The following is a 22122-nucleotide window of genomic DNA, read 5'->3' on the forward strand; positions in this document are numbered from 1 at the left end:
TTTCTCTTGCCAGTGACAGATTTAGGATGGGTATATGGAGAAATTCTGGCTAATTAGATGTAATGGGGAGTCTGCTGGGGAGATTTTGGGGAAAGTTTTCCACTCATAAATATAGATATATAGATGCAACTTCTTTCTTTGGACTTCATAGTGTCTAGATGTGTCAACTTGAACTATGAGAGCCATCTTGTCATTATTGGGGAAACTAGTATCTAAGGGCAAAGTCAATGAGGAAAGCGGAGCAGAAAGACAGAAGAACCTGGTCCTTGCAGACATTGTTGGGTGGAAATTAACCACCTCTGAAGCTGTCATAGCTTGGGACTTCTTTATGTGATTTGTCCTATTGTTTAAACTATTTAGAGTTGGGTTTTCTGTTTCTTCCAGCTGAAAGATTCCTAATTGATAATGTCAGTAAACGGATAACATAGAAAACAACCTATGGTTTTTTTTCTTTTTTCCTCATCAGACTACAGTGGAGTGTGGACAAAGGGCACATGTCAACCCTGGTGCCATCTCTGTTGTCTCTATTGGACTACAGCTGCAATACAGATGTTCTTGCAAGCCTCCTATGGAAAGACTGTTTGCACACTGACCTTGATAGTCTCAGATCTGGGCAACAAAAACAACAATTAGTATGTCAGGTGAAGCCAGGAAGACAGATTTTAGGATCAATGGTATGGAAACTTCTTGCTTTTACTGATAAAAATAATGAGAATTTTCAGCCTGACTCTACCACCCAATTCTGGCATTTTCAACCCAAAGAGAGAGTCCTAATAGTAATAATTTTCAGGAAACTTGAAGATATATATTGACACTGATTCTTTGTAGTTATTACAATATTTTTATACAAATTTCAGTACCTTTACCTTTTTCTCCTCCCCTTCCATCTACTCAAATTCTGCCAGTATGCCAAGACGCAGCTGAGATTTCACCCTTGTCATAAACATAATGCACCATGAGGTAACTTCTCTCTCCTCTAATCTCTTACAGCAGTAATAGCCTTTGTACTTTATTCAGCAATTGGTCATGCAATGCTTTGTGATATCTCTATTTATTGTTTTGAAGTGTTGTTCAAATGTTTATTATTTAACTTTTCATATGTTTTTCCTCTTCAACTTCATTGTAAGCTCCTCAGTGGCAGAATAAATGTTAAGATACCCCCACACAAGCACCTCGTTGATTGGATAATAAATTGTCAATTTACTAATTATCAAATAAACAAATAATTGCTTGTTTATTGTACATTTTTAATATACAATGTTGAGAGTGTGTAGAGGGAAGAGATTTAGCAAAGGACTTAGAAATCTCATTAGAAATTTTCTTTGTATTTTGTTGCTGACAGCTAAACAGATTTTGGGATTACAAAAATATCCTCACTTTACCTCCTAAAGTGTATAGTAATTCAGCGGTAATAGGTATGGGGAATCAAATAACAGAGAATTTGTTTAAGCGTTTGTATGAAGTTCACACCCATGCTATATTTTCTCTCTTGTCTCTTCAGCACAAAGCACATTGCCATGTGTTTCATTTGTCCATAATAAATGTTGAAACACATTAAACAATGTACAGAGAGTTGGGAATAGGTTCATGGGTATTTGTTGTACTGTTATTTTTTAATAGACTTTATTTTCTAGAGCAGTTTTAAGCTCATAGCAAAATTGAGAGGAAAGTACAGAGATTTCCCATATATCTCCTGCCCCAACACATACATAGCCTCCCCCATTATCAATATTCCCCACCAGGGTGGTACATTTTTAGTATTTATGAACCTACATTGACACATTATTGTCACTCAAAGACCATAGTTTACATTAAGGTTCACTCTTGGTGTTGTAAATTTTATGGATTTGGGCAAATGTATAATGACTGGTATTATACATATATAAATTATAAATATATAAATTATAAATATATAAATGGTATCCACCATTATAGTATCATAAAGAGTAATTTCACTGCCCTAAAAATCACCTATTCAACCCTCCCTTTCCCCGAACCCCTGGCATCCACTGATCCTTTTACTGTCTCCATAGTTTTGGCTTTCCCAGAAACATGAACATTTAACATAAACATCCAGTTAGCATCAACATTAAAACTACTTTTTCACCCCATCTTCAACCAGGATGAAAAAGAAGAAACCATACCTGTGACAATGCTTGTACATAACATAAAGTATTGGTAATTATTTATTTTTACTTTTATACTGAGATATAATTCAGAGACAATAACATTCACCCTTCGAAAGTATACAATTCAACCATTTGTACTATATTCACAATGTCGTGCAGCAATCACCACTATCTAATTCCAGATCATTTCATCACCCCAAAAAGAAAAGGCTATAGTATGTGGTCTTTTGTGTCTGGCTTCTGAGCATAATGTTTTTGAGGTTCATCCATGTTGTTACTTGTATCAGCATTTAATTCCTTTTTATGGCTGAATAATATTCCATTGTATGGTTATACCAGATTTTGTTTACCTATTCATCAGTTGAAGGACATCTGGGTTGTTTCCACTTTTTGGCTATTAGGAATAATGCTCCCGTGAACATTCGTGTACAAGTTTTTGTGTGGACATATGTTTTCAACTTTCTTGGATGTATGCCTAGAAGTGGAATTGCTAAGTCATATGGTAACCATATGTTTACCATTGTGAAGAAGTGCCAAATTGACTTCCAAAGTGGTTGCACCCAGCAGCAATGCATGAAGGTTCAAATTTTTCCACGTCCACTCCAATACTTATTTTCTCTTTTTGGTTCTAGCCACCCTAATGTGTGTGAAGTAGTATCTCATTGTGGTATGAATTTGCAATTCCCCAATTACTAATTATGTTGAGCATTTTTTCATTTGCTTATTGGCCACTTATATATCTTCTTTGGAGAAATGTCTGTTCAATCCTTTGCTCATTTTTAATTGGATTCTTTGTCTTTTCATTGTTGAGTTGTAAAAGTTCTTTATATATTCTGGATACTACATCCTTAACAGATCTATGATTTGTAAATATTTTATCCATTCTGACTGTTGTCTTTTCACTTTCTTGATAGTACCCTTTGGTGCACAAAAGTTCTAAATTTTAATGTAGTCCAATTTATCTATTTTTTCTTCATTGCTTGTGCTTTTGCTGTCATATCTAAGACACCATTGCCTAACAAAGGCCACAAAGATTTACACCTATGTGTTCTTCTAAGTGTTTTATAATTTTAGCTCTTTCATTTAGGTCTTCAATCCTTTTTGAGTTAATTTTTGTATATGGTATGAGAGGGGCGTCAAGATCACACTTTAGCATGTGGATAGCCAGTTGTCCAAGCACCAATTATTGAAAAGACTATGCTCTTTCCCTGTAAATTGTCTTAGCACCACGTTGAAAATCAATTGACCATAAATGTATGGGTTTAATTCTGGACTCTCAATTTGATTTCGTTGATCTATGTGTATCCTTATGCTAGTACTACAGTCTTGATTGTTTTGGTTATTCCAGGTCCTTTGAATTTCCATATGAGTTGCAGGATTAGCTTGTTAATTTCCGCAAAAAAAGCCAGCTGATATTTGGCTAGGGAATGTGTTGAATCTGTAGATCAATTTGGAAAGTATTTCCATCTTAACAATATTAAGTCTTCCAATCTGCAAAAATGGGATCTTCTTCTATTTAGTTAGATCTTCTTTGATTTCTTTCAATGATATTGTGAAGTTTTCAGTGTAAATATCTTGAACTTCTTTTGTTAAATTTATTCCTAAATATTTTATTCTTTTTGATGCTATTGTAAGTAGAATTGTTTTCTTAATTTCAGTTTCTATTGTCCATTACTAGTGTATAGAAATCCACTGGGTTTTGTATATTTATTTTGTATTCTGCAACCTTGCTGAACTTATTTATTATTAGCTCGAATAGTTTGTGTGTATGTGTGTAAGCCTTAGAGTTTTGTATATAAAGATAATGTCATCTGCAAATAGAGATAGTTATATTTCTTCTTTTCCAAACTGTATGCCTTTCATTTCTTTTTCTTCCCTAATTGTCCTGACTAGAACCTCGAGTGCAATGTTGAATACAGGTGGTGAGAGTGGACATCCTTGTTTCTGATATTAGGTGGAATGCGTTCCATCTTTCAATATGTCTGATGTTAGCTTTGGGTTTTTCATAGACACACTTTATCAGGTTGAGGAGTTTCCCTTCTATTACTAGTTTGTTGAGTATTTTTCTCATGAAAGGATGTTCAATTTTTTCAAATGCTTTTTCTGTGTCTGTTGAGATGATTATATGTTTTTGTGCTTTATTCTATTCATACAGTATACTATACTCATTGATTTCCATATGTTGGACAACATACTTTGCATTCCTGGGATAAATCTCACTTGGTCATGGGACATAATCCTTTTTACATGCTGCTGGATTTGGCATGCTAGTATTTTCTTGAGAAATTTTGTGTCTATATTCATAAGGAGTATTGGTCTATAGTTTTCTTTTGATGTCTTTATGTAGTTTCAGTATCAGGTTAATACTTGCCTCATAGAATGAGTGGGGAAGTGTTACCTCATCTTCCACTTTTTGGAAGAATTTGTGAAGGATTAGTATTAATTCAAATTTAAATGTTTGGTAGAATTCATCAGTATATCCATCTGGTCCTTGGAAAGTTTTTTGAGTACTAATTCTCTTTCATTTTTATAGGTGTATTCGGATTTCTTCTTGGGTCAGTTTTGGTAGTTTGTGTCTTTCTTGGAATTCGATCATCTCATCTAGGTTATCTATTTGTAGGCATATAATTGTTCATAGTATTCCTGTATAATCATTTTTATTTCTGTATTGTTGGTAATAATATCCCCTCTTTCACTACTGATTTTAGTAATTTGAGTTTTATCTCTTTTTTCTTGATCAATCTAGCTAAAGCTTTATAAATTTTGTTAATCTTCTCAAAGACTACCTTTTAGTTTCATAGATTTTCTCTATGTTTTTTCTATTCTTTATTTCATATATTTCTGCTCTAATCTTTATTATATTCTTCCTTCTGCTTCCTCATTTGTTCTTCTTTTTTTTTTAGTTTCTTAAGGTGGAAATTTAGGTTATTGATTTGAGGTCTTCTTTCTTTTTTTTTTTTTTTTTTTTTTTTTTTTTTTGTGAGGAGATCAGCCCTGAGCTAACATCCGCCAATCCTCCTCTTTTTTTTTTTTTTTTTTTTTTTGCTGAGGAAGACGGCCCTGGGCTAACATCGGTGCCCATCTTCCTCCACTTTATATGGGACGCCGCCACAGCATGGCTTACCAAGCAGTGCGTCGGTGCGCGCCCGGGATCCGAAGCAACGAACCCCGGGCCGCCGCAGCGGAGCGCGCGCACTTAACCGCTTGCGCCACCGGGCCGGCCCCGGTCTTCTTTCTTTTTAATAGGCATTTACAGCTATAAATTTCTCTCTAAATACTGCGTTTGCTGCATCCCTTAAGTTTTGGTATGTTGTGTTTTCATTCATCTCAAAGTATTTTCTAATTTCCCTTCTGCTTTCTTCTTTAACCTATTGACTACTTAGGAGTGTGTTGTTGAACTTTCACATATGTGTGAGTTTCCCAAATTTCCTTGTTATGAGTTCTAATTTAATTCCATTGTGGTTAGAGAACATACTTTGTATGACTTCAATACTTTTAAATTCACTGAAGCTTTCTTTATGGCCTAAGATATGGTCTATCCTGAAGAATATTCCATGTGCACTTGAGTTATTATACATTTTTCTGTTATTAGATGGAATGTTCTGTAGATATCTTTTGAGTCTAGTTGGTGTACAGTGTTGTTCAAGTCCTCTATTTTTTTGTTGATTTTTTGTCTAGTTGTTCTATCCATGATTAAAGTAGGGTATTAAAGTCTCCAACTAGGGGGCCGGCCAGGTAGTGTAGTGGTTAAGTTCACGTGCTCCATTTTGGTGGCCTGGGGTTCAGGGGTTCGGATCCCGGGAACAGACTTACACACTGCTCATCAAGCCATGCTGTGGCAGCATCCCATGTACAAGATAGAGGAGTATTGGCACAGATTTTAGCTCAGGGACAATCTTCCTCAAACAAAAAGAGGAAGAATGGCAACGGATGTTAGGTCAGGGCCAATCTTCCTCACGAAAAAAACAAGAACAAAAACAAAACGTCTCCAACTATTATTGTTGAATTGTCTATTTCTCCCTTCAATTCTGTCAGGTTTTGCTTCATGTATTTTGAAGTCTTTATGTATTATTAAGTCCATATATCCTTATTAGTGTTATATCTTCTTGATGGGTTGATGCTTTTACCATTATAAAATGCCCTTGTCTCTAGTAACCATTTTTGTCTTAATTAGTAATGATTTATGTAAATATTTAATATTGGCTCGACTCCCCATCTAAATATATGCCCTTTTAATATAGGGGTAAATGATGTGGTCAGGTAAGATTGTAAGTTCTAAAGAATGAAGATGGTATTTGCTTAACTTATTTTATGCATCTGTCCATACACACAGATTCAGTATTCCATTCTTAGCATATATTTCTGAGCACCAAATACCTACAAGATTCAGGAGGCATGTTATATGCATAAGGCACAACTCTGCCTTGAATAGCTTACAATTTAATTGACAAACTAGGACACAAAGAAAGTGTGAGTAACAGACTGATTCTCAAACTTAGGGTGCATAAAAATCCACTTGTTAAACCTGTTAAAAATCAATTTTCTAGGCCATACCTTCAGAGATTTTGACTCAGTAGTTTCAGTTTGGCGCTCCATAATCTTTATTTTTGACAAGTTTCTCGTATTGATTGTGACTGTAGGTGTAATGAGACTCTCTATTGGAGAACATTGCAGAGTGGAGAGGGTGAAATTTTTGTGTTTCTTTTTTTTTTAATATTTTATTTATTTATTTATTTTTTGGTAAGGAAGATTGGCCCTGAGCTAACATCTGTGCCAACTTTCCTCCATTTTATATGTGGGATGCCACCACAGCATGGCTTGATGAGCGTTGTGTATGTCCATGCCCAGGATCTAAACCTGCGAACCCCGGGCTGCCAAAGTGGAATGTGTGAACTTAACCACTATGCCACCGGGTTGGCCTCTTTTGTGTTTCTTTGGACTGTGGTGCCATGCTGAAATAGGCCTGTGGTAGGAGCCCGAAGGCCCACGTTCATTGAGATTATCCTAATAGTGGTGATGGTGAAGATGGAGAAAATTAAATAGAGAGAGTTTAAAGAGGTAGCTTTCGCAGAGTTTGGTGACTGATTAGGTATAGATGATAAGAAAGAAGAAAAGGTCAAAGACAACAGTGAATTTCCTGATTTAAGCGATTCCCATCTCTTGTTAGCTCTATGACTGATTCTCTTAGTTCCTCATATTTAACTGAAGATAATAGTATCTACCTAATAGCATTGTTATGAAGTGTAAATAAATTGGGGTGCCTAATGGATGCTCAATAAATATTTGGTTTTCTAAAAGAAGTTTAACAACAATAGTAGGTAGCGTGTGATTAGTGCTTAATGAGAGACTGGCACAAACTATAAGAACTAAAGGAGTTGTGAAGTAGAAAAATCACTGTGGCCTGGCATGAAGCTTCTCAGTACTTAAAAAAATTTAATTACATTTCATCAAAATGATATATATGCATAATTTTTAAAAGTCTAATAGTGCTAAAATGCTATTTTCGTTTGCCTAGTTTTTATTGCATTTGTTGGCAAGTTTTCCTTCAACTCCATTTTCTACATGGTCAAATTTAAGTTTCATTTTCCTGCTCCATCTGGACTGGTTACTCCCTTAGGCCTGCTGTACAACTGTTGCCCTGTGACTTTTTCTTGCCTTTCCTAGGAATATCTTTTACTTATTTCCTATATAAGATTTACTATTTCTAGATCTATAACTTCCTTGTCTTTGGTTTAACTCCTTGTTAGACTCCTCCAATAGCTTTTTCGAAAAGAGTGAATTTTTGAGACCTTGCATATCTGGAAATATTTTACTCTACCCACACATTTAAATGATAGTTTGCCTGGGAATAGAATTCTAGGTTGAAAATCATTTTCACTTAGAAGAAGTTTATTCATTGCTTCCCAATTTCCAATGTTATTATTCAAAAAGTTGATGCCGTTCTGGTTTTCAATCCTTTCAATATATCCTGTTTTTAATTTCTGGGAGCTTTTAAGATCTTTTTTTGTCTTTGATGTTGTGGAATTTCATGCTGATATAATATGATGTGGTCTTCTTTTATTTTTGCTGAGCATCTGACATACTCTTTCAATCTGGAAACTCATGTCCTTCAGGTGTGGGAAATTTATTTACATAACTTCTTTTATAATTTTCTCTGCACTAAAGTTTTCTTTCTATAATTTCTATTATTTGTATGCTGAGTCTCCTGGATTAATCCTAGATACTTTTCAAATTATCTCGTGTCCATCTCTTAGCTTTTTGCTCTGCTGTCTGGAACATTTCCTTAATATTATCTTCCAATTTTTTTTTTTGTGAGGAAGATCAGCCCTGAGCTAACATCCATGCTAATCCTCCTCTTTTTGCTGAGGAAGACCGGCTCTGAGCTAACATCTATTGCCAATCCTCCTCCTTTTTTTTTTTTCCCCAAAGCCCCAGTAGATAGTTGTATGTCATAGTTGCACATCCTTCTAGTTGCTGTATGTGGGACGCGGCCTCAGCGTGGCCGGAGAAGCGGTGCGTCAGTGTGCACCAGGGCTGCCAGTAGCCGAGTGCACACACTTAACCGCTAAGCCACGGGGCTGGCCCTATTATCTTCCAATTCTTTTATTTTATTTTTAAACTTTGGCTATCATAATTTTAATTTCCAAGAAAGCCTGTTTTTGTGTGCGTGTGAGGAAGATTAGCCCTGAGTTACCATCTGTTGCCAATCCTCCTCTTTTTGCTGAGGAAGATTGGCCATGGGCTAACATCCGTGCCCATCTTCCTCTACTTTATGTGGGACGCCACCACAGCATGGCTTGATAAGCAGTGCGTCAGTCCACGCCTGGGATGCAAACCTGCGAACCCCAGGCTGCTAAAGCAGAGCACGGGAACTTAACCACTATGCCACTGGGCCAGCCTTTCAATGTTTCTTTTTTAAAAATAATATCTTGCTCTTCTTTCGTAAATGCAATAGCTTTTCTCTTGTCATAGACTTTCCTATTTTTTTCTCACTCATTTTCTTTATTTCATATTGGAGACTTTTATCAAATATATGGCAAACCTTTACAGCTTGTTCATATTTAAGAGAAGGTATAAAACTAACAGCAAGCTCAATGTGAGGGGGTGGCATTTATTGATTGGAAGGTTATTGATTATAGGATGATTTGGTGGTGAACTGGCTTTTTTATTCAAGTTACCTTTATATGCAGAATTTACAGGTTCTTTCTCTGGGATGTTTCAGCTTATGTAGAGAAGGATCTTGCAGTCTCTTTTTTGCACATATAAGACGCTGCCAGTGTTATGGAAGGTGCTTGGGGAGGGATCATTGGTTATTAGTCCCCCTATCTTCTGGCAGCACCTCCCTCTAGTACTCTACTACACCTGACTAGCTGAACCTAGAGCCTCTTGTGTTCAATTCCTCCATAGATAGAAACGAATTTATAACTACCATTTATACAGTCTTTGATACAGTTCCCTTGTTTTGGACCCCTTTTCTTACCCTTACTTTCTGTGGTACCTGGTGCTTCACATTCCTGAGCCTTTCTGGGGTTCTGCTTGGCTGATTGGCTTGCTTATTGTTACTTTCCCCTTCAATAAGTAAGCATTTTCTATGCTCTGTCTAGTTAGTTACCACTGCTCTCTCTTTGTCTCCCAACTTAAAATATTACAGCTTTGGGTTAGAGATGTCAAAGCCAGAGTTTGCATTTTTATTTTTTATTCTTGTTTTGGAACAATTTCAGAAAAGGAAGGAGGGAGAAACATCTTTAATCTATTATCCTAAAACTGGAAGTTTGTTCAATTTTTCCAATTGATGTTGTGGCTTATTATCTCACTGGATAGTTTCAGCTACAAACTAATGTAATGATTTTGATATCTTTTGATTTTTATATAAAATAAAGTCCTAGTCACTTTGTGCTATTCAAAAATCTGAAGAAATGTTCACAAAAAGATGGTTTCTCTTGGCATCTTTGGCAAGTTACAATTTGGTTGTACAGTCTGTTGGCATTTCAGTGCAAACAGTGTTGGTCTCACTTTTCTGTCCTAAGATGCTCTGTTCTTTACATAAACAGCAGTAGAAGCAGTTGTTCTCTTCTACTCTGATAGTGATTATCTCTTAGTAGCAGGTGGAGTGATTCATTCTCCTGTACATCTCAGAAATTTTATTATCTGTGGGAGATAGAGTGCGGGGAGAGGAGAGCTCCAGCAATGTGTCAGGTATTACACGTTCTGGACTAGCATAAAATGAAACAACCTCTTGCCCCACTGCAATTTCAAAGCCTGGAAGTAACACTCCACATTTAATGCTCTGAGAAATCACATTATTCATAACAAGGACCGTGATTCATATGAACAGAACAAAATGGAATTATTAAAAATAGATTCTGTAGATCAATTTATAGCAAAAATATCTTCTGACTTAGCTTATGAATTGGCTATAATCACAGGAAGGACCATTCCATTGAAATCCTACTGCCTTCTCCTCCACCTTGACTAAATAACCTTTATACTTCTCCATTGGCACATCATTGTAGGTCAAGGTATTTGGAAAACAGGTTTTGACATGAGGTCTTCTCCTTTTTTTTTCTTGTAGTCTTTTTAAAATGAGACTTGCTTAAACATATCTTGTGTTAATTGTGCTCATTTAATTGGTCACCTTGAATTATTGAGCATTTGTCATTTTTATGCTTTGTATATTGACCCACTATTATTTTTAGAAGCAATTATTATAATAACCTGCAGAGTGGCTTAGAAGGGCTTCACATTTGATAGAATTTGAGTTCCTGCCAGACCTATTATTTGTTTCAAATTTGAGCACTACGATTTCAGTCCTTTTACCTGGGCAGTTTTTCTCCTTCTATTGATTTCCTGCCTCTCCAAGAGTAATAAATCCTTTTTAGGGAGTAGTAAACAGAAAAAAGGAACTTCCAGTTTCATAACTACTACTGTATTTTATACACACACACACACACACACACACACACACAGAGTATTGAGTGCCTAATGTTCAAAGAACTGTGTGAGGTGTTTTAAGAGATCTAAAAACGAGAATGTCAGATGCTTTCAGCTGCAAGTAACAATGACAAAGACATATTATGAAGACATTATTAAATATAAAGATATTTATTATTTTGCTAAAAAGAAATCCAGAGGAAGGCCAGTTCCAAGGTTGGTACAATGGCTCAATGATGCCTTTTAGCTTTCTGCTGAGCCATCATCAATGGGTTGGCTTTTTTATTCAGGAATATATATTAATATTCACAAGATGTCTTACCTCTACATCCTGTGTCTTTATATAACCACAACCAATGGCAGACAAAGGCAGTTTTCCCTCATCTATCTCTTTTCATCAGGGAAGAAAATCTCAGAAGTCTCTGGCACGTTTCCTTCACCTCCCACCGGCTCAGATCAAGTTACGTGCTTATAGCTTGGCTGAAGGGAAGTTGGAAAAGTATCTGTCATTTCCAATATACATCGTGGAAGTGTGTGTGTGTTTTGTGTGTATATTGTTGGATAAGCAACCGATAATGTCTTCTACAAGGAATAAGATGAAATCTCAGTCTTCCCTCAAGAAGCTTTGTGTCTCTCAGGGCTGAAAGAAAGGCTGTAATTATAATTTCTGTGTGGTAGATTCCCAGACACACTCAAAGGCTTCAAATTAACATCCCTTTTAAATTGGTCAAAGAAAACTGGTCTAGGTAATTTTGATTTGCAGCTGCCAAAGCTGTCTTCTTCCATTGTTGCCAATTTTTAGTGATGAGATCTGTTCTGGGCATCTTTTTCATAAGTGATGTTAAGGAATGTAGTATCAACTTACATAACGTGATTTTAAGTGATGTTCTCTTTCTCCCAAATGCTCTTGCCTTTCCATCTCCACATGCCCAAATCTCATTCATCTTTTGAAGAAAGCTAAAAATGATCCCTCTCACTTATTTCATTTATTCAGCAAATATCTGTTCCATGCTTACTATATAGCAAGCACTCTGCAAGTGCTGGGGATACAAGACATGAGCTCTGACCTCATGGAGCTTACAGTCAGGCAGAGAAGACTGATAATTAATAATAATTAAGTGATGGGGAAGAATAGAGTACAATGAGAGGACAGGCATTACATTGTTGGTGGGGATGGGAGCAGAGAAATCTTCTTGAAGACTTTTTAAAGATGATACCTAAAGGATGAGTAGGAATTGGGGAGGGGGAGAGGGGAAAGTATTCAAGGCAAAGAGAAAAGTGTGTGTAAATCACAGAGGTGAAGATGTTGGTGAAAGCACCCTTGAAAAAAGCCTCTTTAATTTCTCCTTATCCCAAGTAATTTCTCCATTTGATGAACCAGACAGCACTAATATGCAACTTTTAGACCACAAGATTTCTGATGGCAAGACATATGATTTACACAGAGTACTCAATAGATATAAATGCAGCTTCAGAGGAGAATGAGGCTGTATATGTGTCAATGCAAAATGCCAGCTTAAAACACTAAAACATCTGAGGTAAGAGGTGGATTATATCACATCTCTCTTCAAAATGACAGGAATAGCATCACTTGTCTAGGTAACTACAGAGACCAAAGCAGCAGGGAGGAATTGATTCATAAAGTTCTGCAGGAAGTACAAGGTAATTATAGTTCCAATCCTCAGATGTTACTTTAAAGGTTATTTCAGGAAGCATAATGAAAACCTGGTACCCATCAGAAAGAAAAAATAGCCACTCACTTTTGTTTGCAAGAGCTTTTCTTTTTAAATGGTCTCTTGGTATTGGTTGCTCTTCGTGTGTGCCAGGGTTCTGGGTTACTGGTAGGGAGGGCCTTACCAGACCTGACAAGCTACTTTTAAAATCAAATATTTAAAAAAAAATCTAATGTCCATGTAAGAACTCAGTTTTTTACCATTTCATTTTAGATACATGTTCCAAAATCCTTTTGCCATTTGGCTGAGAGGAACCAGAAGTGAGTAAATTTTGATAAAGGAGGAGGTTTGGGGATATAGCAGTTGTCTTGATAGGCCAGAATAGATGATATTTTGAGAACCTCTATTTCTCCCCTTAATTTATTCTAATTCAGCAATTCATTCCCAGTTTTGAGAAGGCACTTGTTTGATCCCGCCGTTTTTACAGCTAAGTAAATAATAACCCCCAAATAATGAGAAAATGTATATAAATGTGTTTTGTGAATGGTAAGGCACTATATATAAACATAAGGACTTATTTTTTATTATCTTGGGAAGTATTTTTGATACCAGTGTTTAAAAGTGTCTTCTTCAAAGGCAGGGATTACTTTTTTGGATGCTGTCCCATTGTATGGTGAGGTGTGGCTGAAGTATGGCGAGGTGTGGATGCCAAATTCTCTAATTCAGAGATTCTTAACCTTTTATTTATTTCTATTTTATTAAGACTTTTTTTAAAAGTTTTAGATTTACAGAAAAATTGAGCAGACAGCACAGAAAGACCCCATATACCCCCTCAAGTTTCCTCTATTATTAATATCTTACATTAGTATGATACATTTGTTATAATTAATGGGCCAATATTGATATATTGTAATGAACTAAAGCCCATATTTATTCGGATTTCCTTAGTTTTTGCCTAATGTCCTTTTTCTGTTCCAGGATCCCATTTAGTTTAAAACTTATGTTCAGTTGTCATGTTAGTTAACATGTCATGTTAGTTACATCCACATTACACTTAGTTGTCACGTCTCCTTCAGCTCCTCTTGGCTGTGACATTAACCTTCACTTTTTGGGTCATGAACTGGGTTGAAAATCTGATGAAAGCTACCGATCCTCTCTACAGAAAAATCCACATGTTTCAGACGTCTAATTTAAGGGAGGTCCACCCATAGCAGATTCAGAAACCCTGCTTTAGGAGGCAGAGTGATCTTTAAAATATCCCCTTCCCCACACTTGGGCTCAAGTTCAGGCTCTACCTCTAATTTGTTGTGTCACCTTTTCGCAAAGCTGTTTTCCTACGTGGGCCTCAGTTTCACCATCTGTGAAATTAGGGTTTTGGTTTACATGATGTCTAAACCCTTTTCTAGCACAGTGGAAGGTGGGCGTCACCTAGAGTTGTCAATATCTGAGGAACAAAGGCTGGTAACAGAAGAGAAGCAGTCAGGCCAGGGAAGTGGATAGGCTTATCAATAGGAGGTTGCAGAGGTTCGATGGAGGAAAAAGACTAAAACCTGGGTTCCGCTTCATGGCTTCTTTGGATTTTGTAATGGATTTGGTAAGTCATTTCCTTCCTCTGAGCTTCAGTTTCCTCATCTGCAAAAACATAGAGGCCCTGCTTCTGGTAGTTATGAAACTCCTGGGAGCAGGAGCAGAGAATATATCTACTATGACATCGTGTGAGGAATTACCATAAGAAAGATGGATGGGCCAGCCCCATGGCTTAGCGGTTAAGTGCACATGCTGCGCTACTGGCGGCCTGGGGTTCAGGTCCCGGGCGCCCACCACCTCACCGCTTCTCCAGCCATGCTAAGGCCGCGTCCCACATACAGCAACTAGAAGGATGTGCAACTATGACGGACAACTATCTACTCAGGGGCTTTGGGGAAAAAAAGGAGGAGGACTGGCAATAGATGTTAGCTCAGAGCCAGTCTTCCTCAGCAAAAAAAGAGGAGGATCGGCATGGATGTTAGCTCAGGGCTGATCTTCCACACACACACAAAAGAAGATGGAGAAGGTGGGTGCATGAACCAGTGAAGGGCGGATCTAAGCAATGTGAGGCTAGGTTGAGGGCTCAGGAAAGAGTAACCTAGTAACACACCTTATAGCCCTCCGTCCACACCACACCTTGCTGCGGTCAATACCATCTCCATTTTGGCCCCGCCTCCGCCCGACCTTCCTGCCTCTCCCTTCAGACTGCGACGCGCCACACTTCCCATGGCAGCCGCCGTGTAACTCTGTCCTCCGCGCTGGTGCCGCGCGCGCTCTCGCGCTGCCACCTCACTCCCATCGCTGCCCACCCTTGGCCTCTTCCGATTGGCTCATCAGGTAAGTGACGTTAATGCTCCTTGTTCCACCCCTCACTTCCCGCGGGCCCCGCCCCACCTCCTCCTCGCTTCTCCCTACGCGAGTCGAAACGTAACCTGCCCTCGTCTGCGGGAGAGCAGGCTAAACCAGGAAGGCGCAGGCTGTGGCGCGCACGCGCACGCGCACGCACGCACGCTTGCACGCCGGCGGCCGGCTGGGCGGCAGGCTCGCGCCCGGGCTCGCTCCGCGCCGCACCAGAGGCTCGCGCACTCAGCAGGTTGGGCTGCGGCGGCGGCGGCTGTGGGAGCTGAGGCGCTGCGTGTGAGAGGTCCCAGACGCGTCTGCGGGTCGGCTCCGCCACCCTTCTTCCCTGCAGCCCAGGCTCCGTGGCGGGCGCTGAGACGGGAACGGCGCTAGCCTTGGGAATCCCGAGCACACCCCTGGCTGCTTCCGACACCGCCCTCCTTCCCTTCACGTCCGCGGGCCTCGCTCGGTGCTAGGCGACTCCGCGGTGAGGCGGCGGCGACGGCTGCTGATCTGTGGAGAGGAGTCCTGCCCTCCAGCCTTGCTCCGCCGCCGGGCCCTGCAGGGACCGAGAGAGCTCGGCGCCCGCCCTTCCTCTCGCCTTTTTCATCAACCGGTCGGAGCAGCGTCGGTCCGGGAGGTCTCTGGGCTGAGGCGGCGGCAGCTCCTCCGGCTCCATCATGTCCGCGGGCGGAGACTTCGGGAATCCGCTGAGGAAATTCAAGCTGGTGTTCCTGGGGGAGCAGAGCGGTGAGTGCGCGGCTCCCCCACTCTGGCAGCTGGCCGGCTTCCCCGCACCGCCCCCAGTGCGGCCCTGCCGTTCGCGGAGGCTCCCCGCCGGCCTCGCGTTCACGCGGCGTTCCACCCCCAGCCCTGCCCCGTGGTCGCCGGCTCCTCTTCGCCTTGATCCGCCGGTCGGATTTTGACCCTTCCGTCCCCGACTTCGCCGTCTCCTTTCCCCGCAGCCCGGCCCTCTCCCGTGGTTCTGCCCTCCCCTGGCCTCACCCCGCCCAGCCTCAGCCTCCTGTCCATCCCTTTCTTCCTCGCGTCTCCGTCGTCTCACCACCCCCAGCCCCCTTCCTTGATCCCCACCCTTCTTCCTTGCTCTTATCCCAGTTCATCAGCTTTATGAGCCCACCCCGGGAAGCCCCAGTTCGGAGAACGGGCCCTCTTCAACCTTGGGCAAGGAGGGTGGGATCTGGGCGTTGTTTTCCCCAGAGGCTCGGCCCTGAGAAGTGCGGATCTTATGGAAGGGGGAAAGTGGGGGGTCCTAGAAAATTCTGGGATGATTTTCACCTGGGTGGGGAATTAGTCTGAGTTGTAGAGGAGATATATCTGATTTGGAGGATGGAGTAGTTGGGGGGCTGGGGGCGGCGGCGGTGGCGATTTTTGCCTCTTGGGTTAGGCTGTGCTTGTTGTAAAACCTCGTTTTCTTCTCTTGACTTTCATCTCTGACAATTCTTTTGGCAGTGTTGATGCTTTTCCGATCTCTGCCAGATGCTATGTCATGATCATTTTACTTAGAATTTTTCACATCTCACCTCTCTTTTTCTCGTTTCAACATGAATCAGTGTCTGATTCTCCTCATGGTGGTGCAAACAGGAATTACTGGGGAAATGTTAATTATTCCATTTCTTCTTGAGTATTTTCCAATTATATATTTAGAATTCCTGTGAGAGAAGGCTTGAGAATAACGAACATCTTTGTTTTGTAGGATTTCCTTTGGGGTTAGGGAGTAATGGAGTAGAGTAGGAATAGATTTGTCATCCAGTTATCTAAATTAGATTTAAATATGTAATATCATTTTGAGTAAATGATTCTTTTATGCTTAATATTCCGTAGTATCTAATGAGTGAAATTGTTATTTCATTTATCTGGTCAGGCTTCTACTGTCGCTGTACTTTGTATTAGATACAAGATCCTAATTTTGTAATGGCTGTCTCTAAAATTACTTCTTGTGGTAATTCCAATTTTCTGCAGTATTATGCAAACTTGACACTCGACAATTTAGAGATTATCATCCTCCTTTGTTTTTCTCACACTTTTCATGACCATCTTTAAAATTCAGACATTGAGAGATGATGAGTTCCTCCCAAATCATCCAACATTGAGTTACCTACTAGGTGTCTTAGGTTAGGTTATAGAAAGCATTCGTTATTTGTTTTGGTTGGAAAGAAGATGATTGATATAAATTAAGAGCTTTTATTAGTGTCTTGAACTATTTATACTAATTTCTATGGCATTAAAGTGGGTTAATACTAGTTGCAAAATTGCTTCCAGTTGGACTGAGAAATTATTTTTCTCCTTTCATACATAATCTTTCCTGCCACCCCCCTTACCAAGGAAAAATATAGTCTCTTTGCTTATGAATTTTCCTGAAGGAAGTATAAACTTGTTTCTTTAAGTAACTTAGTAAGACCTATGAAGTTGATCCTGGTCCAGATATTTTATGGCAATTTCAGGACAATGCCATACATAAAATATAGCCTATTGGTCATTATTGATAAATAGGATCTAAAATGCTTATTGTGCACTCTGGGAATGTTATTGCCTGCCTTATGTTGTGATGCAGAGCTATTTAGTTTTCATGAAAAAATGCATTAATCTCTGTCTTAGGAAAATTTTAGTGTGAATAGAGATCATAAGTATCTGTAGGTTTCCTTTGAATTTCTTGAGCATTTATATTCTAATTCACATTGCAGAGTTTTTTGGCTTCTCATTTCTTACTTTGTCTTAACTAACTCGCACTCCCCCCGCGTAATTCCTGAAACCATCTTAGATTTTTTTTTTTGAATAGACTGTTCTTTAGAGCAGTTTTAGATTTAGAGAATAATTGAGAAGATCATGTAGGGGGTTCCCATATAGCCCCACCCGATTTCCCCTATTGTTAATATCTTACATTTGTTACAATTAATGAACCAATATTAAAAAAAGTCTATAATTTATTCAAATTTCCTTAGTTTCTATCTTTTTCTGTTTCAGCATTCAGTTCAGGATACCACATTACATTTAGTTGTCATGTCTTCATAGGCTCCTCTTAAATGTTTTTTTAGGATTGTATTTACATGCTTTTTAACTCTGTGGAACTGTAAGGTTAATTATCTTTTGAGATTGCTATATTGCTAAGTAATGCCGTCCAATAGCTTTGACAGTGAAAGATTGATCTCTTTTTTCGTGGGCAGTGTCTGTAGTTTTCTTATGCATTAGGAAAGGTCTGTAGAATCCATGTCATCTTGATGTAACTCTTCATGAATTATTTATTTTTTGGTTTTAGAATTCCACAGTTCAGCTTTCAAAGACTAATCTGTGGCAAAGCCATGGTCGTCTGCTTAATGGCATTTACCACGTTTATTATTCTTATTTTTTGTGTGTTTTGTCTATTTCCCACAGCAGAATGCAAGTCCCATGAAGATTAAAAACTATTATTTTTTTGTTCATTGTATCCCTAGTGCCTAGCATAGTGTCAGGCTTGTTGTATGTACTCAGATATTTGGTGAGTGAATGATGGTTGAATCTACTAGTAACCAGAGCTAGTAACCTATATTAATTTTTGCTATGGTGAAGTCTGTATTTTTTCCTTATGCAATTAGTAGTTTAACAACAACATTCTCTACTTACATTGTATGCAGGGATACTCTAGATACTGAGAGTAGGGGCAGGGAACCCAATAATTTATAGCCCTCACCCATTTCACTAAAAAAAAATAAGACTGACCAGGATTTTGCACTTTTTTTTTTTTTTTTGAGTTGAGCAAAATTAGTCTTGTCTTGTTAAAGCTATCGTTAAATTATTTGTTATTGGTATAGCACCTAAAAGTCTGTCAAATGATACTAAAGACATGTTCCTGGAAGTGATTTGAAGTTGGGTAGACTGCTTTATGTAGCATATCAAAAACTTAAGATTCTGTATTCAATAACGAAGATGGGTTGTTTCAGTACAGGAAACTTGAGATTGAGTTAATGACATCAGTCTTGGTAATCTTCCTATAAATTTATGCTTTCTTTATATTTCAGTAGTATTCGTGGTTTAACAAAGGAGTGTTGAAATACACAATTTGAATCTGATGTTTCTTTGAGGAATCTCTTTTGTAACTACCTCTGGCTATTGTCTTGAAATGCAGAGGCACTTTTAGGAATGTTATTCATGGTTTACAGTAGAAGATATTACTACAAACAAATGTTACAGGTTACAAATTAGGAAATGTAATCTCAGGGGGAAGTACATTTTGGCCTATTATGGCTTATTTTTTCACTTTATATTACCTTTTTTACATCAGTTCTTTTGAATTATAGCATGCTAGGTAGGGAAAAAATGTCTTAGTGTCAGAGACTAGGAGTACTGAATAGTTTAGATTGGCTAGCTCCATGATCTTAAACTTTTTCTTCTCGAGATCCTGTTATGCTTTTACAAATTGTTGAGGTTCCTAAAGAGCTCTGTTTATGTGGTTTATGTCAATATTTACTGTAATTGAAAGTTAACTGAGAAAATTTTAAAATATGTAATTCATTTAAAACAATAGTATTAAACCTGTTACATGTTAACATAATCATTTTTAATGAAAAATATCTGTTTTCCAAACAAAAATTTAGTGAGAGAGTGGCATTGTTTTACATATTTGCAAATCTCTTTAATGTCTGACTTACTAGAAGACATCTGGATTCTTATAGCTGCTTCTGCAATCAGTCTGTTCTAATAGCACACATCATGTAGGCTCTGGGAAACTCCACTGTACACTCATGAGAGAAGGAGAGTGATGTACACTCATGAGAGAAGGAGAGTGAAAAAAAACAAAACAACATCTTAATATTATGAAAATAGTTTTGACCTCCAGGAGGGTAGTCGATGACCCCCACCTGACAGGTGTTAAAGAACCTGGGGGTGGGTGGACCACCCTTTGAGAACTGCTGGGTTAGGTGATATAAAGCCATTTGTACTTGCAGTTTCATATTGCAAGTTAGGACAATCAAGGGGAATGTTTTCCATATCTAGTTTTGAAGCCTTAAAACTAAACAGTAGAGCTAGTGATTAAGAGCAGAGTCTGAGTTTCATATGGTAGCACTGGCCACTGACCTGGAGCAAATTATTTGACCACGTTATGCCAACTTCCTTATCTATAAAATAAAGATAATAGGACCTATCATATAGAATTATTGTGAAGATTAAATTAGTTAATAAATGTAAAGTATTTAGAAGAGTGCCTGTCACATGGGAAGTGCTCAGTAAATATTTTAAATTAACAAATGTTTACTGAAAACTGCTGCTCTGTCAAATGGATTTGTTTACTGAAAACTACTCTTAAGAAATTTACATTTCATCAGGGAAGAAATATGTAATACCTAATACAATATAATGTGATGAGTGCAGCTGCTTTGAAACATAGAGTTAAAAGGTACAAAGAAGTGACAGGGAAGCCTGGAGTTTCAGGGAAGGCACATTATAAATATGATTAATAGTTGAAGCATTGTTGAATGGAAATTTTTGAGCGTTCTAAAGTTGGAGGAGACTTTGAGAAGTCTAATCCATTTCTCTCAGGGCTTTAAATGGATCATTTTTTCCCTCTCTAACTTTATTTTTAATAGATAATACAGTCACATTTCACAAATTAAAATTATATAAAAAGGTATACTCCGAGAAAAATGGCAACCCCTGTCCCTGTGACCCCGTTCCCCACCCCAACTCCTCCTCCGTTAGTAATTATATATATTAGTTTCTTGTGTATATTCTGGGATTTCTTTATGCAGACACAAGCAAATATGAATACAATTTGTTATTCTCCCTTACATAAGATATATCAGACTTTATTCCACTTCTTGCTTTTTTCACTTAACAATATATCCTAGATATCTTTTCATATTAGCACATAGAGAGCTTTCCCATTCTATTTTTTTTGTTTTTAAATAAAATTTTTGTTTTAGAATAGCTTTAGATTTACAGAAAAATTGCAAAGATAATACAGAGTTCCCGTATACCCTACATCCAGTTTCCTCTGTAATTAACATCTAACATGTACATTTTTCACAATTCATGAACCAGTATTGATACATTATTATTAACCAAAGTCCATATTTTATTTAGATTTCTTTAGTTTTATCTAATGTTTTTTTTCTGTTCCAAGATCCCATCCAGGATACTACGTTTGATTTAGTTCTTGGATCTCCTTAGGTTGTTCTTGTCTGTGACGGTTAAACTGGACCGTTCTTAAGTTCGTCTTACTCTTAAAAATCTCCAGGGGGGCTGGCCCAGTGGCGCAAGCAGTTAAGTGCGCGCGCTCCGCTGCGGCGGCCCGGGGTTCGCTGGTTCGGATCCCGGGCGCGCACCGACGCACTGCTTGGTAAGCCGTGCTGTGGCGGCGTCCCATATAAAGTGGAGGAAGATAGGCACCGATGTTAGCCCAGGGCCCTCTTCCTCAGCAAAAAAAGAGGAGGATTGGCGGATGTTAGCTCAGGGCTGATCTCCTCACAAAAAAAAAAAAAAAAAAAAAAAAATCTCCAGGAAAGCACATTTTGTAATTTTTGATATCAAACTTCCCTGTTCTGAAATTCTCAAATCTATTCCCTTGCCATATAGTTAAGTTTTTCTTCATGAGGAGGCAATATATAGTGATAAGAAAGCTCTAGAGACAATCAGGTTTTGGTTCTGATCCTGACCCCAGTGTTTACAGTGTGATCTTGGACCATTTATTTAACCTTTCTAAGTTCTTTTCATTTCTGATATGGCAGTACTAACCTGACAGTGATGTTTTCCCCATCCTCTAAATATAGATATCATATATTTTGGTTAAATCAGTATTTAATCTTTACATTATTGTTATTAGGTAAATGGTATTCACAGCTAAGCCGTGTAATATACTGATTACTTGTACTTTCTTGCATGTTTTTTTGTTTTCCTTTGTGTCACTATTTGACTTGCTTTTTTCCTTTGCTTAATTTATATGCATATCATTGATTTATCCCCATACTTTTTATAGTATAATCACCTCTTGGTATATAAGAGTGCATCAGGTTTTCCCTCAGTTTGATCTC

General features: G+C 38.4%; 1 protein-coding gene across 2 annotated transcripts in view; it reads left to right on the top strand.

Moving 5' to 3' along the window:
* The first annotated feature begins 15336 nt into the window (after window positions 1-15336).
* RAB6A (RAB6A, member RAS oncogene family) overlaps window positions 15337-22122 on the top strand; it is an 80829-nt gene continuing 74043 nt past the window's right edge. For both annotated transcript variants that reach the window (XM_058545640.1, XM_058545639.1), the window contains exon 1: window positions 15337-15850. In XM_058545640.1, the coding sequence (XP_058401623.1) occupies window positions 15781-15850 (70 nt within the window). In that variant the 5' untranslated portion in view covers window positions 15337-15780. The remainder of the gene's footprint in view (window positions 15851-22122) is intronic.

This window comes from Diceros bicornis, chromosome 7, assembly GCF_020826845.1.
Source record: "Diceros bicornis minor isolate mBicDic1 chromosome 7, mDicBic1.mat.cur, whole genome shotgun sequence".
In the NCBI taxonomy this organism is placed as follows: domain Eukaryota; kingdom Metazoa; phylum Chordata; class Mammalia; order Perissodactyla; family Rhinocerotidae; genus Diceros; species Diceros bicornis.